This window comes from Oncorhynchus nerka, linkage group LG7 (genome assembly GCF_034236695.1).
Source record: "Oncorhynchus nerka isolate Pitt River linkage group LG7, Oner_Uvic_2.0, whole genome shotgun sequence".
Classification (NCBI taxonomy): domain Eukaryota; kingdom Metazoa; phylum Chordata; class Actinopteri; order Salmoniformes; family Salmonidae; genus Oncorhynchus; species Oncorhynchus nerka.
In genome coordinates, this window is record NC_088402.1 from 8,646,313 (window position 1) to 8,659,249 (window position 12,937).

General features: G+C 43.4%; 1 protein-coding gene across 3 annotated transcripts in view; it reads left to right on the top strand.

The window, feature by feature from the left end:
* Positions 1-1,493: 1,493 nt before the first annotated feature.
* LOC115123205 (homeobox-containing protein 1-like) overlaps positions 1,494-12,937 on the top strand; it is a 30,235-nt gene continuing 18,791 nt past the window's right edge. The window contains exons 1-5 of one of the 3 annotated variants that reach the window (XM_065020151.1): positions 1,494-1,740; positions 2,253-2,343; positions 4,519-4,954; positions 11,880-11,965; positions 12,352-12,462. In XM_065020151.1, the coding sequence (XP_064876223.1) occupies positions 2,265-2,343; positions 4,519-4,954; positions 11,880-11,965; positions 12,352-12,462 (712 nt within the window). In that variant the 5' untranslated portion in view covers positions 1,494-1,740; positions 2,253-2,264. Of the gene's footprint in view, positions 1,741-2,208; positions 2,344-4,518; positions 4,955-11,879; positions 11,966-12,351; positions 12,463-12,937 lie in introns of all 3 variants that reach the window. The other 2 variants (XM_065020150.1, XM_065020152.1) reach the window with 2 other exon arrangements.

Here is a 12,937-nt window from a genome sequence, read left to right on the forward strand (position 1 = left end):
CTGGTTGAGAGAATGCCAAGAGTGTGCAAAGCCATCATCAAGGCAAAGGGTGGCTACTTTGAAGTGTCTAAAATCTCAAATCTATTTTGATATGTTTAACACTTTTTTTGGTTACTACATGATTCCATATGTGTTATTTCATAGTTTTGATGTCTTCACTATTATTCTACAATGTAGAAAATTGTGAAAAATGAGTAGGTATTATCGAAACTTTTGACTGACCTGTATTTTCAGTAAAAACACGTTTTCACGTTGGGTGTAGATGTGTGAGAGAAAAATAAATGTAATCCTTTTATTTTCAGGCTGTAACACAACCAAAATGTGTAAAAAGTCAAGTGGTACTTTCTGAAGGCTCTGTATCTTTCACTCGATGCCATTTATAGGTCTGCATGATATGGGATCATTCAGAATGAAATGCATAAAGAGACATATACACTGACAATGAAACACATTAAGGACACCCTGCTCTTTCTGTAACGGATGTGAAACGGCTAGCTTAGTTAGCGGTGCTTAGTTAGCGGTGCGCGCTAAATAGCGTTTCAATCGGTGACGTCACTTGCTCTGAGATCTTGAAGTAGTAGTTCCCCTTTGCTCTGCAAGGGCTGCGGCTTTTGTGGAGCGATGGGTAACGATGCTTCGTGGGTGTCAGTTGTTGATGTGTGCAGAGGGTCCCTGGTTCGCCCGGGAGGGGACGGTCTAAAATTATACTGTTACATTTCCATGACATAGACTGATAGGGTGAATCCAGGTGAAAGCTATGAATCCCTTACTGATGTCACGTGTTAAATCCACTTCAAAAATCATTGTGGATGAAGGGGAGGAGATGGGTTTAAAGAAGGGTTTTTAAGCCTCGAGACGCTATTCAGAGAGTGAATGGGCAAGACAAAATATTGAATTGCATTTTAACGAGGTATGATAGTAGATTGCCAGGCACACCGGTTTGTATCAAGAACTGCAACGCTGCTGGATTTTTTTCCCCCACACTCAACAGTTTCCTGCGTGTGTGTATCAAGAACGGTCCACCACTCAAGGGACATCCAGCCAACGTGACACAACTGTGGGAAGCATCGGAGTCAACAAGGGCCAGTGTCCCTAAGGAATGACACCTTATAGTGTCCATGCCCAGACAAATTGAGGCTGTTCTGAGGGCAAAAGCCCATAGTGTAGTTGTTCCTGGACGGTCATTAGGCCTACTTTATAAACAGATAAGATATAGAAATATCAACAGGCTACAGAAGGAATAGAATGTTGCCTAATAGTGTTTTTATCAATCAATGTATCAATCAAACGGATTAACAAAGCCTTTTTTTGTCACAAAATGCTTTGCCTCAAAGTACTTTACAGATGACTTTATTATAGGCTAATGGCTATAAGGTTTGCACTATTCACTTTTTCGGGGGAGAACTGAATGTATTAATGAATAATAAAAAAATAAAAAACGTTTTGATTTTCCCTCCCAGATGAATAACTTCCTATATCATCCCGGGACAGTGTGGTGGGGTTAGAGGTCAGAAACTGAGACCGACTCCCCGTTTACCGTTTCTTTACGGTTCTGCTGTTGCATCCCGGGACAATGTGACCCTGCACGGATCACCTTCATTAGCTGGTTGGAAACCGTTACGAAAGTTTTGTTCGGTCGACGTGCACGGTTGAACGTTTCAAGAGAAGTGCCCACATAGCGTCCCCTGCTGCGTTATAGCTACCCATTTAGACGGCTGCGGCTTGCCACAGCAGCGGGAGGTAAGATAAGAGGGGCGCTGCCGGTTAGCATCATGTGTCTGCATTAGCATGCCATTATCTCCCACCTCGGCTAAATCAAGATACCATTTGGTGCAAAGTGCTCTGGTTTATGACCTAATTAGCGTGCGCTAGTTATTGGTGCAAGGTGGATGCAATGAGTTAGCTAGCTTTACAACTTAGCTCAAGTTTGCTACTTTTAATAGCTTGCAAGTTACTGTCAACAGATAAGAGATAGCTAGCAAGCTAATAATTAGCTAGCGTGATAAGCTAACCATATAGCCGAACCAGGCTGCAGCGCGTCAAGTGAAAGTGACCGTCGCTTCTCACCTGGTAAACAACCAGCCAACTTGATAGCTAGTTAGGTCATTTTTATTTAGAAACAGGCCACATCTAATTGAACTACAAAACTTGAATCATATTTGAAGTGAAGTTTCTAGCTAGTTGACCCCAGTGGCATTTCTTCCCTAGTCCCTACACCGCATCAAGTGTCGCCTACCTCTCCCCCCCGGCAGCTCCATCGAGCCATGCGACAGTGGTGCCTCCCGGCTGCGGCACCGCGAACCGAGCCTCTGCCCACAGGGCGCCTCTCACCCCCGCTGTCAGGTAGGCTGCAGTCGGGCACTGTAATGCCACGGGCAGGGGCAATGACACACATTATTTTACAATCAATGCACAGATTTATTTATTCATGTCAGTACATAGCTAACGTTAAACATCATGGCAATAAATACATAGGTTATTTCGGGAAAGTATTCAGACTTATTGACTTTTTCCAAAACGTTTTATGTTACAGCCTTATTCTAAAATAGATTCAATATACCCATATACCCCATAATGATAAAGTAAAAACAGGTTTTTAGAAAAAATAAAAGGAAATATGATATTGACATAAGTATTCAGACCCTTTACTCAGTAAGCACCTTTTGGCAGCGATTACAGCCTCCAGTCTTCTTGGGTATGATGCTACAAGCTTGGCACACCTGTATTTGGGGAGTTTCTCCCATTCTTCTTCTCTGTAGATCCTCTCAAGCTCTGTCAGATTGGATGGGGAGCGTTGCTGCACAGCTATTTCAGGTCTCTAGATGTTCGAGTCTGGCTGGGCCACAAGGACATTTAGAGACTTGTCCAGAAGCCACTCCTGCGGTGTCTAGGCTGTGTGCTTAGGGTTGTTGTCCTGTTGGAAGGTGAACCTTCAACCCAGTCTGAGAACCTGCTCCAGAGCTCTCAGAACTTCATCAAGTATCTATCTGTACTTTGCTCTGTTCATCTTTTCCTCGATCCTGACTAGTCTCCCTGCCGCTGAAAAACATCCCCACAGCATGATGCTGCCACCACCGTGCTTCACCGTAGGGATGGTGCCAGGTTTCCTCCAGATGTGGCGCTTGTCATTCAGGACAAAGAGTTCAATCTTGGCTTTATTAGACCAGATAATCTTGTTTCTCACAGTCTTGAGTCCTTTAGGTGCCTTATGGCCAACTCCAAGCAGTCGGTCATGTGCCTTTCTAATGACAAGTGGCTTTCATCTTGCCACTCTACCATAAAGTCCTGTTTGGTGGAGTGCTGCAGAGAAGGTTGTCCTTCTGGAAGGTTCTCCCATCTCCACAGAGGAACGCTGGAGCTCTGTCAGAGTGACCATCGGGTTCTTGGTCATCTCCCTGACCAAGGCCCTTCTCCCCCATTTGCTCAGTTTGGCCGGGCGGCCAGCTCTAGGAAGAGTCTTGGTGGTTCCAAACTTCTTCCATTAAAGAATGATTGAGGCCACTGTGGTCCTGGGGACCTTCAATGCTGCATATCCTTCCCCAGATATGTGCCTCGATTAAATCCTGTCTCTGAGCTCTACGGACAATTCCTTCGACCTCATGGCTTGGGTTTTTGCTCTGACATGCACTGTCAACTGTGGGACCTTTTTATATAGACAGGTTGTGTGCCTTTCCAAATCATGTCCAATCAATTGAATTTGCTACAGGTGGACTCCAAGTTGTAGAAACATTATCAATGGAAACAGGATGCACCTGAGCCCTATTTTGAGTCTCATAGCAAAGGGTCTGAATACTTATGTAAATAAAGTATTTCTATTTTCTATTTTTAATAATTGTGCAAACATTTCTTAACCTGTTTTCGCTTTGTCATTATGGGGTTATTGTGTGTAGATGGATAAGGAATTGTACTTATTGAATCCGTTTTAGAACAAGGCTGTAATGTAACAGCATGTGGAAAAGGGGAAGGGGATCTCGGTACTTTCCAAATACACTATATTATTATAACTTAATGAGTCTTATGCTCAGGACAAATATGTAAGAGATGTGACTGTGCCAAAGTTCAGCCTAAATGACGCAGGAACTAGCCATTTATATTAGCAGTTCTGACTTGTGACTTTTATTTTTACTGAGGCCTCAGTGAAAGTAAGTCAGAGATGTTAAATGATAATATAGATGCCTAGTTGTGGGACAAGGGAAGCCAGATTAAAAAAAAATATATATATATATTTTACTAGGCAAGTCAGTTAAGAACAAATTCTTATTTTCAATGACGGCCTATGAACAGTGGCAGAACGACAGATTTGTACCTTGTCAGTTCGGGGGTTTGAACTTGCAACCTTCCGGTTACTAGTCCAATGCTCTAACCACTAGGCTACCCTGTCACCCCAGGGCCTTAGCCAGATTCATTACCCCATAGAGAATTTGTAAATCAAATTGATAACGTGTCTCTGATACAGTATTTTAGAGACCTTTTTTTAAAAGTGTCTGTGAACCATTCATGTCTGTTTTAACCCGTTAGATGCCAGGATGGAGTGTTGTGAGGTGGAGCCACGCTATACCATCGAGCAGATCGACCTCCTTCAGCGTCTCCGTCTCTCAGGGATGACCAAGCCACAGATCATCCAGGCTTTAGCATCCCTAGAGCGGCTAGATCCCGACCATCGCCCCCCGTACTGCAATGACACCCACACCGCCAACCCCACAACCAACACTACCCCTACCACAGCCTCCGCCCCAGCCCCCTCCTCCTCCTCCTCCTCTTCCTCCCTCTCCTTGGCCTCCGTCACCACGCAGACACCTGGGCTGGATGGCGCCTCCCTGTCGCCTAGCAACAGCTACGAAACCTCGCCCCCGCCGCTGTACCCCCCAGCAGTCGGAGTTCAGAGGTCATTCAGCTATGACATCATGGCGGAGGAGGACTGGGACCTGGAGGAGAAGGTAGAGGAGTACATGAGGTGAGGAGGGGGCAAGAGGGCCGTTGAGAGAGTGGGTTTAATTTATGGAGACAGGAAAAGAGATGTGGGCCTATAGGACAGTAATGAGTAGAGGTGTGGGCCTATAGGACAGTAATGAGGAGAGATGTGGGCCTATAGGACAGTAATGAGGAGAGATGTGGGCCTATAGGACAGTAATGAGGAGAGATGTGGGCCTATAGGACAGTAATGAGGAGAGATGTGGGCCTATAGGACAGTAATGAGGAGAGATGTGGGCCTATAGGACTGTAATGAGGAGAGATGTGGGCCTATAGGACAGTAATGAGGAGAGGTGTGGGCCTATAGGACAGTAATGAGTAGAGGTGTGGGCCTATAGGACTGTAATGAGTAGAGGTGTGGGCCTATAGGACAGTAATGAGTAGAGGTGTGGGCCTATAGGACAGTAATGAGGAGAGGTGTGGGCCTATAGGACAGTAATGAGGAGAGGTGTGGGCCTATAGGACAGTAATGAGGAGAGATGTGGGCCTATAGGACAGTAATGAGGAGAGATGTGGGCCTATAGGACAGTAATGAGGAGAGATGTGGGCCTATAGGACAGTAATGAGGAGAGATGTGGGCCTATAGGACAGTAATGAGGAGAGATGTGGGCCTATAGGACAGTAATGAGTAGAGATGTGGGCCTATAGGACAGTAATGAGGAGAGATGTGGGCCTATAGGACAGTAATGAGGAGAGATGTGGGCCTATAGGACAGTAATGAGGAGAGATGTGGGCCTATAGGACAGTAATGAGGAGAGATGTGGGCCTATAGGACAGTAATGAGGAGAGATGTGGGCCTATAGGACAGTAATGAGGAGAGATGTGGGCCTATAGGACAGTAATGAGGAGAGATGTGGGCCTATAGGACAGTAATGAGGAGAGATATGGGCCTATAGGACTGTAATGAGGAGAGATATGGGCCTATAGGACAGTAATGAGGAGAGATATGGGCCTATAGGACAGTAATGAGGAGAGATATGGGCCTACTGCTTAAAGAGATGCTAGAAGAAGATTAGGAGCGAACGGTGAATCATGAAAAAGAGAAGGATGGTTATTTGAGGTGAACACCGTAATGGGGGGGGGGGGGGAGAAACTAGTCTTGCGTCTGGAGAGGAGGATGATTATATCATTATCAGACAACGGCCCGAGGCCCTGGTGACGATGACTTATTCTCCTGCTGTTAGCTGTTAGTCTGGCTAATTTGGGTCAGGTGTGTAGGGAGAGAAAGAGATGATTGCATCCAGGCAATCATACATATCTACCTCCATCACTCCAGTAACCCTGTACATATCTACCTCCATCACTCCAGTAACCCTGTACATATCTACCTCCATCACTCCAGTAACCCTGTACATATCTACCTCCATCACTCCAGTATCCCTGTACATATCTACCTCCATCACTCCAGTAACCCTGTACATATCTACCTCCATCACTCCAGTAACCCTGTACATATCTACCTCCATCACTCCAGTATCCCTGTACATATCTACCTCCATCACTCCAGTATCCCTGTACATATCTACCTCCATCACTCCAGTATCCCTGTACATATCTACCTCCATCACTCCAGTATCCCTGTACATATCTACCTCCATCACTCCAGTATCCCTGTACATATCTACCTCCATCACTCCAGTAACCCTGTACATATCTACCTCCATCACTACCTGTATATAGTAACCTTACCCCCTGTACATATCTCCCTCCTACTGACCCTGTACATAGTAACCTTACCCCCTGTACATATCTACCTCCTACTGACCCTGTATATAGTAACCTTACCCCCTGTACATATCTCCCTCCTACTGACCCTGTACATATCTACCTCCTACTGACCCAGTACATATCTACCTCCTACTGACCCTGTACATAGTAACCTTACCCCCTGTACATATCTACCTCCTACTGACCCTGTATATAGTAACCTCCTACTGACCCTGTACATATCTACCTCCTACTGACCCTCCTCCTACTGTACATATCTACCTCCTACTGACCCTGTATATAGTAACCTTACTACCCCTGTACATATCTACCTCCTACTGACCCTGTACATAGTAACCTTACCCCCTGTACATATCTACCTCCTACTGACCCTGTATATAGTAACCTTACCCCCTGTACATATCTACCTCCTACTGACCCTGTGATATAGTAACCTTACCCCTGTACATATCTCCCTCCTACTGACCCTGTATATAGTAACCTTACCCCCTGTACATATCTACCTCCTACTGACCCTGTATATAGTAACCTTACCCCTGTACATATCTACCTCCTACTGACCCTGTATATAGTAACCTTACCCCCTGTACATATCTACCTCCTACTGACCCTATACATATATCATACCCTGTACATAACCTTACCCCTATACATATCTCTACCTCCTACTGACCCTGTACATAGTAACCTTACCCCCTGTACATATCTACCTCCTACTGACCCTGTATATAGTAACCTTACCCCCTGTACATATCTCCCTCCTACTGACCCTGTATATAGTAACCTTACCCCCTGTACATATCTACCTCCTACTGACCCTGTATATAGTAACCTTACCCCCTGTACATATCTACCTCCTACTGACCCTGTACATAGTAACCTTACCCCCTGTACATATCTACCTCCTACTGACCCTGTACATAGTAACCTTACCCCCTGTACATATCTACCTCCTACTGACCCTGTATATAGTAACCTTACCCCCTGTACATATCTACATATCTCCTACTGACCCTGTACATAGTAACCTTACCCCCTGTACATATCTACCTCCTACTGACCCTGTATATAGTAACCTTACCCCCTGTACATATCTACCTCCTACTGACCCTGTATATAGTAACCTTACCCCCTGTACATATCTACCTCCTACTGACCCTGTACATAGTAACCTTACCTACTGACCCTGTATATATCTACCTCCTACTGACCCTGTATATAGTAACCTTACCCCCTGTACATATCTACCTCCTACTGACCCTGTACATAGTAACCTTACCCCCTGTACATATCTACCTCCTACTGACCTAGTATATAGTGTTTTTGTTCTTCCTTGTCTAAGTTGTTTGCGCTACATGGATATTGATTATTAGTTATAATAGTTGTAATTAATCGTTGTAATTATAGATTATTACTCCATGGTTGTGTTTGGAGTTAGAAGTGAGTGTTGCAGCACGTGACATTAAAACTTGAGGCAGCACGGCGCATCGTCCAGAAACATCTCTTTTTAACATAAAATAAATGTTAAAAATACAATTTTCAACAAATTGTTTCTTATATAAAATAAATAAAATAAGTGAAGCCTTCAGTTTTCATTGGGAAGGCAGATAAAATGTTTGTTTGAAAAAAAATCTAAATCAATCACTTTTGTAAATGTGAAAACACAGAATCCTTTTAATTACTACAGATGCTTAAATATGTCACTTTTGTTTGGAGATGACTTTGCTTTCTGCCAGACCGGGGCTCCTTCCTCCTTCCCCCTTCCTCCTTCCCCCGTCCTCCTTCCCCCTTCCCCCTTCCTCCTTCCTCCTTCCTCCTTCCCCTTCCTCCTTCCTGGAGGCAGCCCAGGTTCCAAATCACATCAACTTTCAACCGCGGCAACATAAAATACACACATATGTAGCAGATGTTATTGAGTTGTGTAGCGAAACGCTTGTAAACAAAACAAACCAACCCGGGTGACATTAATCTAAACGCCCTCAGTCTCTGACCATATAGGAGACAAGGATGCTGCCAGAAGTCCAAGTCTTGTGATTCTGCCAGATAACTTCCAACTAATGACAAGAAGCTGCGGGGAATCATTGGTGGCTCATTGTTTTTATCTTGTTCTTGATACCGTGTCTTGTTTTGACTGGTCTATTTTGACATCTATGTAAATATGGCTAAACATTTGCCTTGCTAGCTGACTAACCGACAACTATTAACACTGTATTCTGAGAGAGACAAGTCCTCCCCTTGTGAAAATGTGTTGATGTTTTCAATGAACATTGGGAGGCTTTAGACATTCCAGAAACCAGAGTCGCTCTGATTTTTATGTGTACATTGTAGATTTCCAGAAATGTTGAATCTTGAGTCAACATCTTGTTTATGTGAAAATAAATACAGGGGAGGTAAAACCCATATGGTGAAGAATGTATTCACTTCCACCATTACAGTGTTTCCCAAACGTTTTATAGTCCCGTAGCCCTTCAAACATTCAACCTCCAGCTGTACCCCTTCAAACATTCAACCTCCAGCTGTACCCCTTCAAACATTCAACCTCCAGCTGTACCCCCTCTAGCACCAGGGTCATCACACTCTCAAATGTTCTTTTCGTTGCCATCATTGTAAGCCACATTCACACTATATTATATATTTATTAAACATAAGAATGAGTGAGTTTTTTTGTCCCAACCCGGCTCGTGAGAAGTGACAAAGAGCTCTTATAGGACCAGGGCACAAATAATAATATAATAATAATCAGTTATTTTGCTATTTATTTAACCATCTTACATATCAAATCTTATTTGTTCATGAAAAATGGTGAATAACTCACCACAGGTTAATGAGAAGGGTGTGTTTGGAAGCCTGCACATAACTCTGCAATGTTGTGTTGGAGAGAGTCTCAGTGTTAAATCATTTCCCACACAGTCTGTGCCTGTATTTAGTTGTCATGCTTGTGAGGGCCGAGAATCCACTCTCACATAGGTACATGGTTGTAAAGGGCATCGGTGTCTTAACAGCGCGATTTGCCAAGGAAAGAAACTCTGAAATCTGGCAGTGGCTTCTGATTAAATTCATTGAATATAGTTGAGAGTCCCTGTAATCCTAGATTCCAATCATTCAGGCGAGAAAAAACATCACCCAGACAGGCCAGTCGTGTGAGAATCTCGTCATCATGCAAGCGGTCAGACAAGTGAACATTATGGTCAGTAAAGAACTTTTTAAGCTGGTCTCTCAATTAAAAAAAACAACCTGTCAGTACTTTGCCCCTTGATAACCAACGCACATCAATATGTTTGGCTACATACGGACTGTTAGTGGAATTCCCATGAGAGAGTATCGGTCAATGTGATTGGACGAGTATCGGTCAATGTGATTGGATTTGCCGGCATTAGGAGATTCACATTAGTCAGATGTCAATGTGATTGGATGTTAATTATTTGACTAGGATTCCTGTATTTTGACATTGTGTTGTTATTTCGCTGAACACCTAAATGGTTTATTTTTATTTTTGGCAGTGAAACGAAGCTACTCAGGTGAGAGAAAAACCTCACCGAAATGTATAGCCCCTTTTGGAAAATCTAAATGGACTGTTTGAAAATGTGAATCACGTTTTTATTTGCCGGCATTAGGAGATTCACATTAGTGTAGATGTGAGGAGGCAGGAAGTGTGTGTGTGGTCTGTTCTTACTCTGTGGTTTCTGTTGCAGGAAGTGTGTGTGTGTGTGTGGTGGTCAGTAGAATAGAATCTTCAAATGAAATGTCACTAAAATACACAGTATATACATTGAGATGAGTAAAGCATGACTAAAATTATCAGTATATACATTAAGATGGTGTAGACTAAAATACAGTAGAATAGAATACAGTATTTACATATGAGATATAAAGCATAGACTAAAATACAGTAGAATAGAATACAGTATTTACATATAAGATGAGTAAACATAGATCTAAAAGTACATAAGAATGGACTAAAATTAAGAAAATATATACAAATATTAGATTGAGTATTTACAATGTCAGTAGAATGGTATTTACATTGACTAAAATACAGTAGAATAGAAACAGTATATACATATGAGATGAGTAAAATAGACTAAAATACAGAATAGAATACAGTATATACATATGAGATGAGTAAAGCATAGACTAAAATACAGTAGAATAGAATACAGTATATACATATGAGATGAGTAAAGCATAGACTAAAATACAGTAGAATAGAATACAGTATATACATATGAGATGAGTAAAGCATAGACTAAAATACAGTAGAATACAGTATATACATATGAGATGAGTAAAGTATTAAAATACAGTAGAATAGAATACAGAGATGAGTAAAGCATAGACTAAAATACAGAATAGAATAGTAATACATATGAGATGAGTATTAAAATACAGTAGAATAGAATACAGTATTTACATATGAGATGAAAGCATAGACTAAAATACAGAATAGAATAGAATAGATGAGTAAAAGCATAGAGTATTTACAGTATATACATATGAGATGATATGAGATGAGTAAAGCATAGACTAAAATACAGTAGAATAGAATACAGTATATACATATGAGATGAGTAAAGCATAGACTAAAATACAGTAGAATAGAATACAGTATATACATATGAGATGAGTAAAGCAGTATGTAAACATTATGAAGGTGACTAGTGTTCCATTATTAAAGTGACCAGTGATTCCATGTCTTTGTATATGGGGCAGCAGCCTCTAAGGTGCAGGGTTGAGTAACCGGGTGGTAGTCGGCTAGTGATGGATATATAACAGTCTGATGGCCTTGAGATAGAAGCTGTTTTGCAGTCTCTGGATGATAGTGGGGTGAACAGGCAGTGGCTCGGGTGGTTGTCGTCCTTGATGATCTTTTTAGCCTTCCTGTGACAGCGGGTGCTGTAGGTGTCCTGGAGGGCAGGTAGTTTGCCCCCGGTGATGCGTTGTGCAGACCGCACCACCCTCTGGAGAGCCCTGCAGTTGCAGGGCGGTGGAGTTGCCGTACCAGGCGGTGATACCCAGCCCGACAGGATGCTCTCAGTGGTGCGTCTGTTGAGGGAGAGGTTCATTTCCTGGCACCCCTTCACCAGGGCTCTCACCTCCTCCCTGTAGGCTGTCTGGTCGTTGTTGGTAATCAGTCCTACTATGGTTGTCGTCTGTTAACTCTGTGGTGCCTGTTCTTCTAGGAGGGACAGTAACCTGGTGAAGGAGGAGATTAAAACCTTCCTCAACAACCGCAGGATCTCCCAGGCCATCGTGGGACAGGTCACAGGTATTACATTTATTCTGCTTAGACAGCTTTCAGTGTAGGGGGGGGGTTACATCATTTTTGTTTGGCTATTACTGTCTTTCTGTCTAGGATATTTTCTAATGTGTTCACCCTGGCTCTCTTCTCCTCCCCTCATTCTCTTCTCCTCTCCTCCTCTCCTCATTCTCTCCTCCCCTCCTCTTCTCCCTCCTCCTCCTCCCCTCTTCTTCTCTCCTCTTCTCCTCTCCTCCCCTCCCCTCTTCTCCTCTCCTCCCCTCCCCTCTTTCTATTCTCCTCTCCTCCCTCCCCTCTTTCTATTCTCCTCTCCTCCCCTCTTTCTTTCTCTCTCCCTTCCTCCCCTCTTTCTTTCTCTCTCCCTTCCTCCCCTCTTTCTCTTCTCCTCTCTCTAGGTATCAGTCAGAGTTACATCTCCCAGTGGCTGCTGCAGCAAGGCTTGGAGATGAGCGACTCCAAACGCAGATCTTTCTACCGCTGGTACCTGCTAGAGAAGAACAACCCAGGTAAGAGCCACGGTAGGAGGTGGAGGCTACTGTTTGCTGGGTCTGTCGGGGAGGGGAGGAAAGGGTTCATGTTGACTCTATGACACGTTTATCTTTTAGGAAGCTGTTTGTCCATTTAGTTTATGTGCCGTCCCTGTGACCAAGGATTGTGATGCGGACGGACGACACACACACACACACACACACACACAGAGTCCTGGAGGGCTGGCTAGAGTTCAGTGAAGGACAGAGATCAGGAGACGAGAGATATTTATGACAAGAAAAGACACAGTAGGATAAAGATCTGTTACTGTAGATACTAATCAATAATGTTAAAGTCATCTGGCTTGAATGAATGTGGTTTCCATCTAGCTGTCTCTGAAAGACACAATTACGCTAGCTGTTTCTGTTGACTTCCTGTCTTTGCGCTAACGCTAGTTAGCAATGGCTCCAGAAACTACATTTACATTTAAGTCATTTAGCAGACGCTCTTATC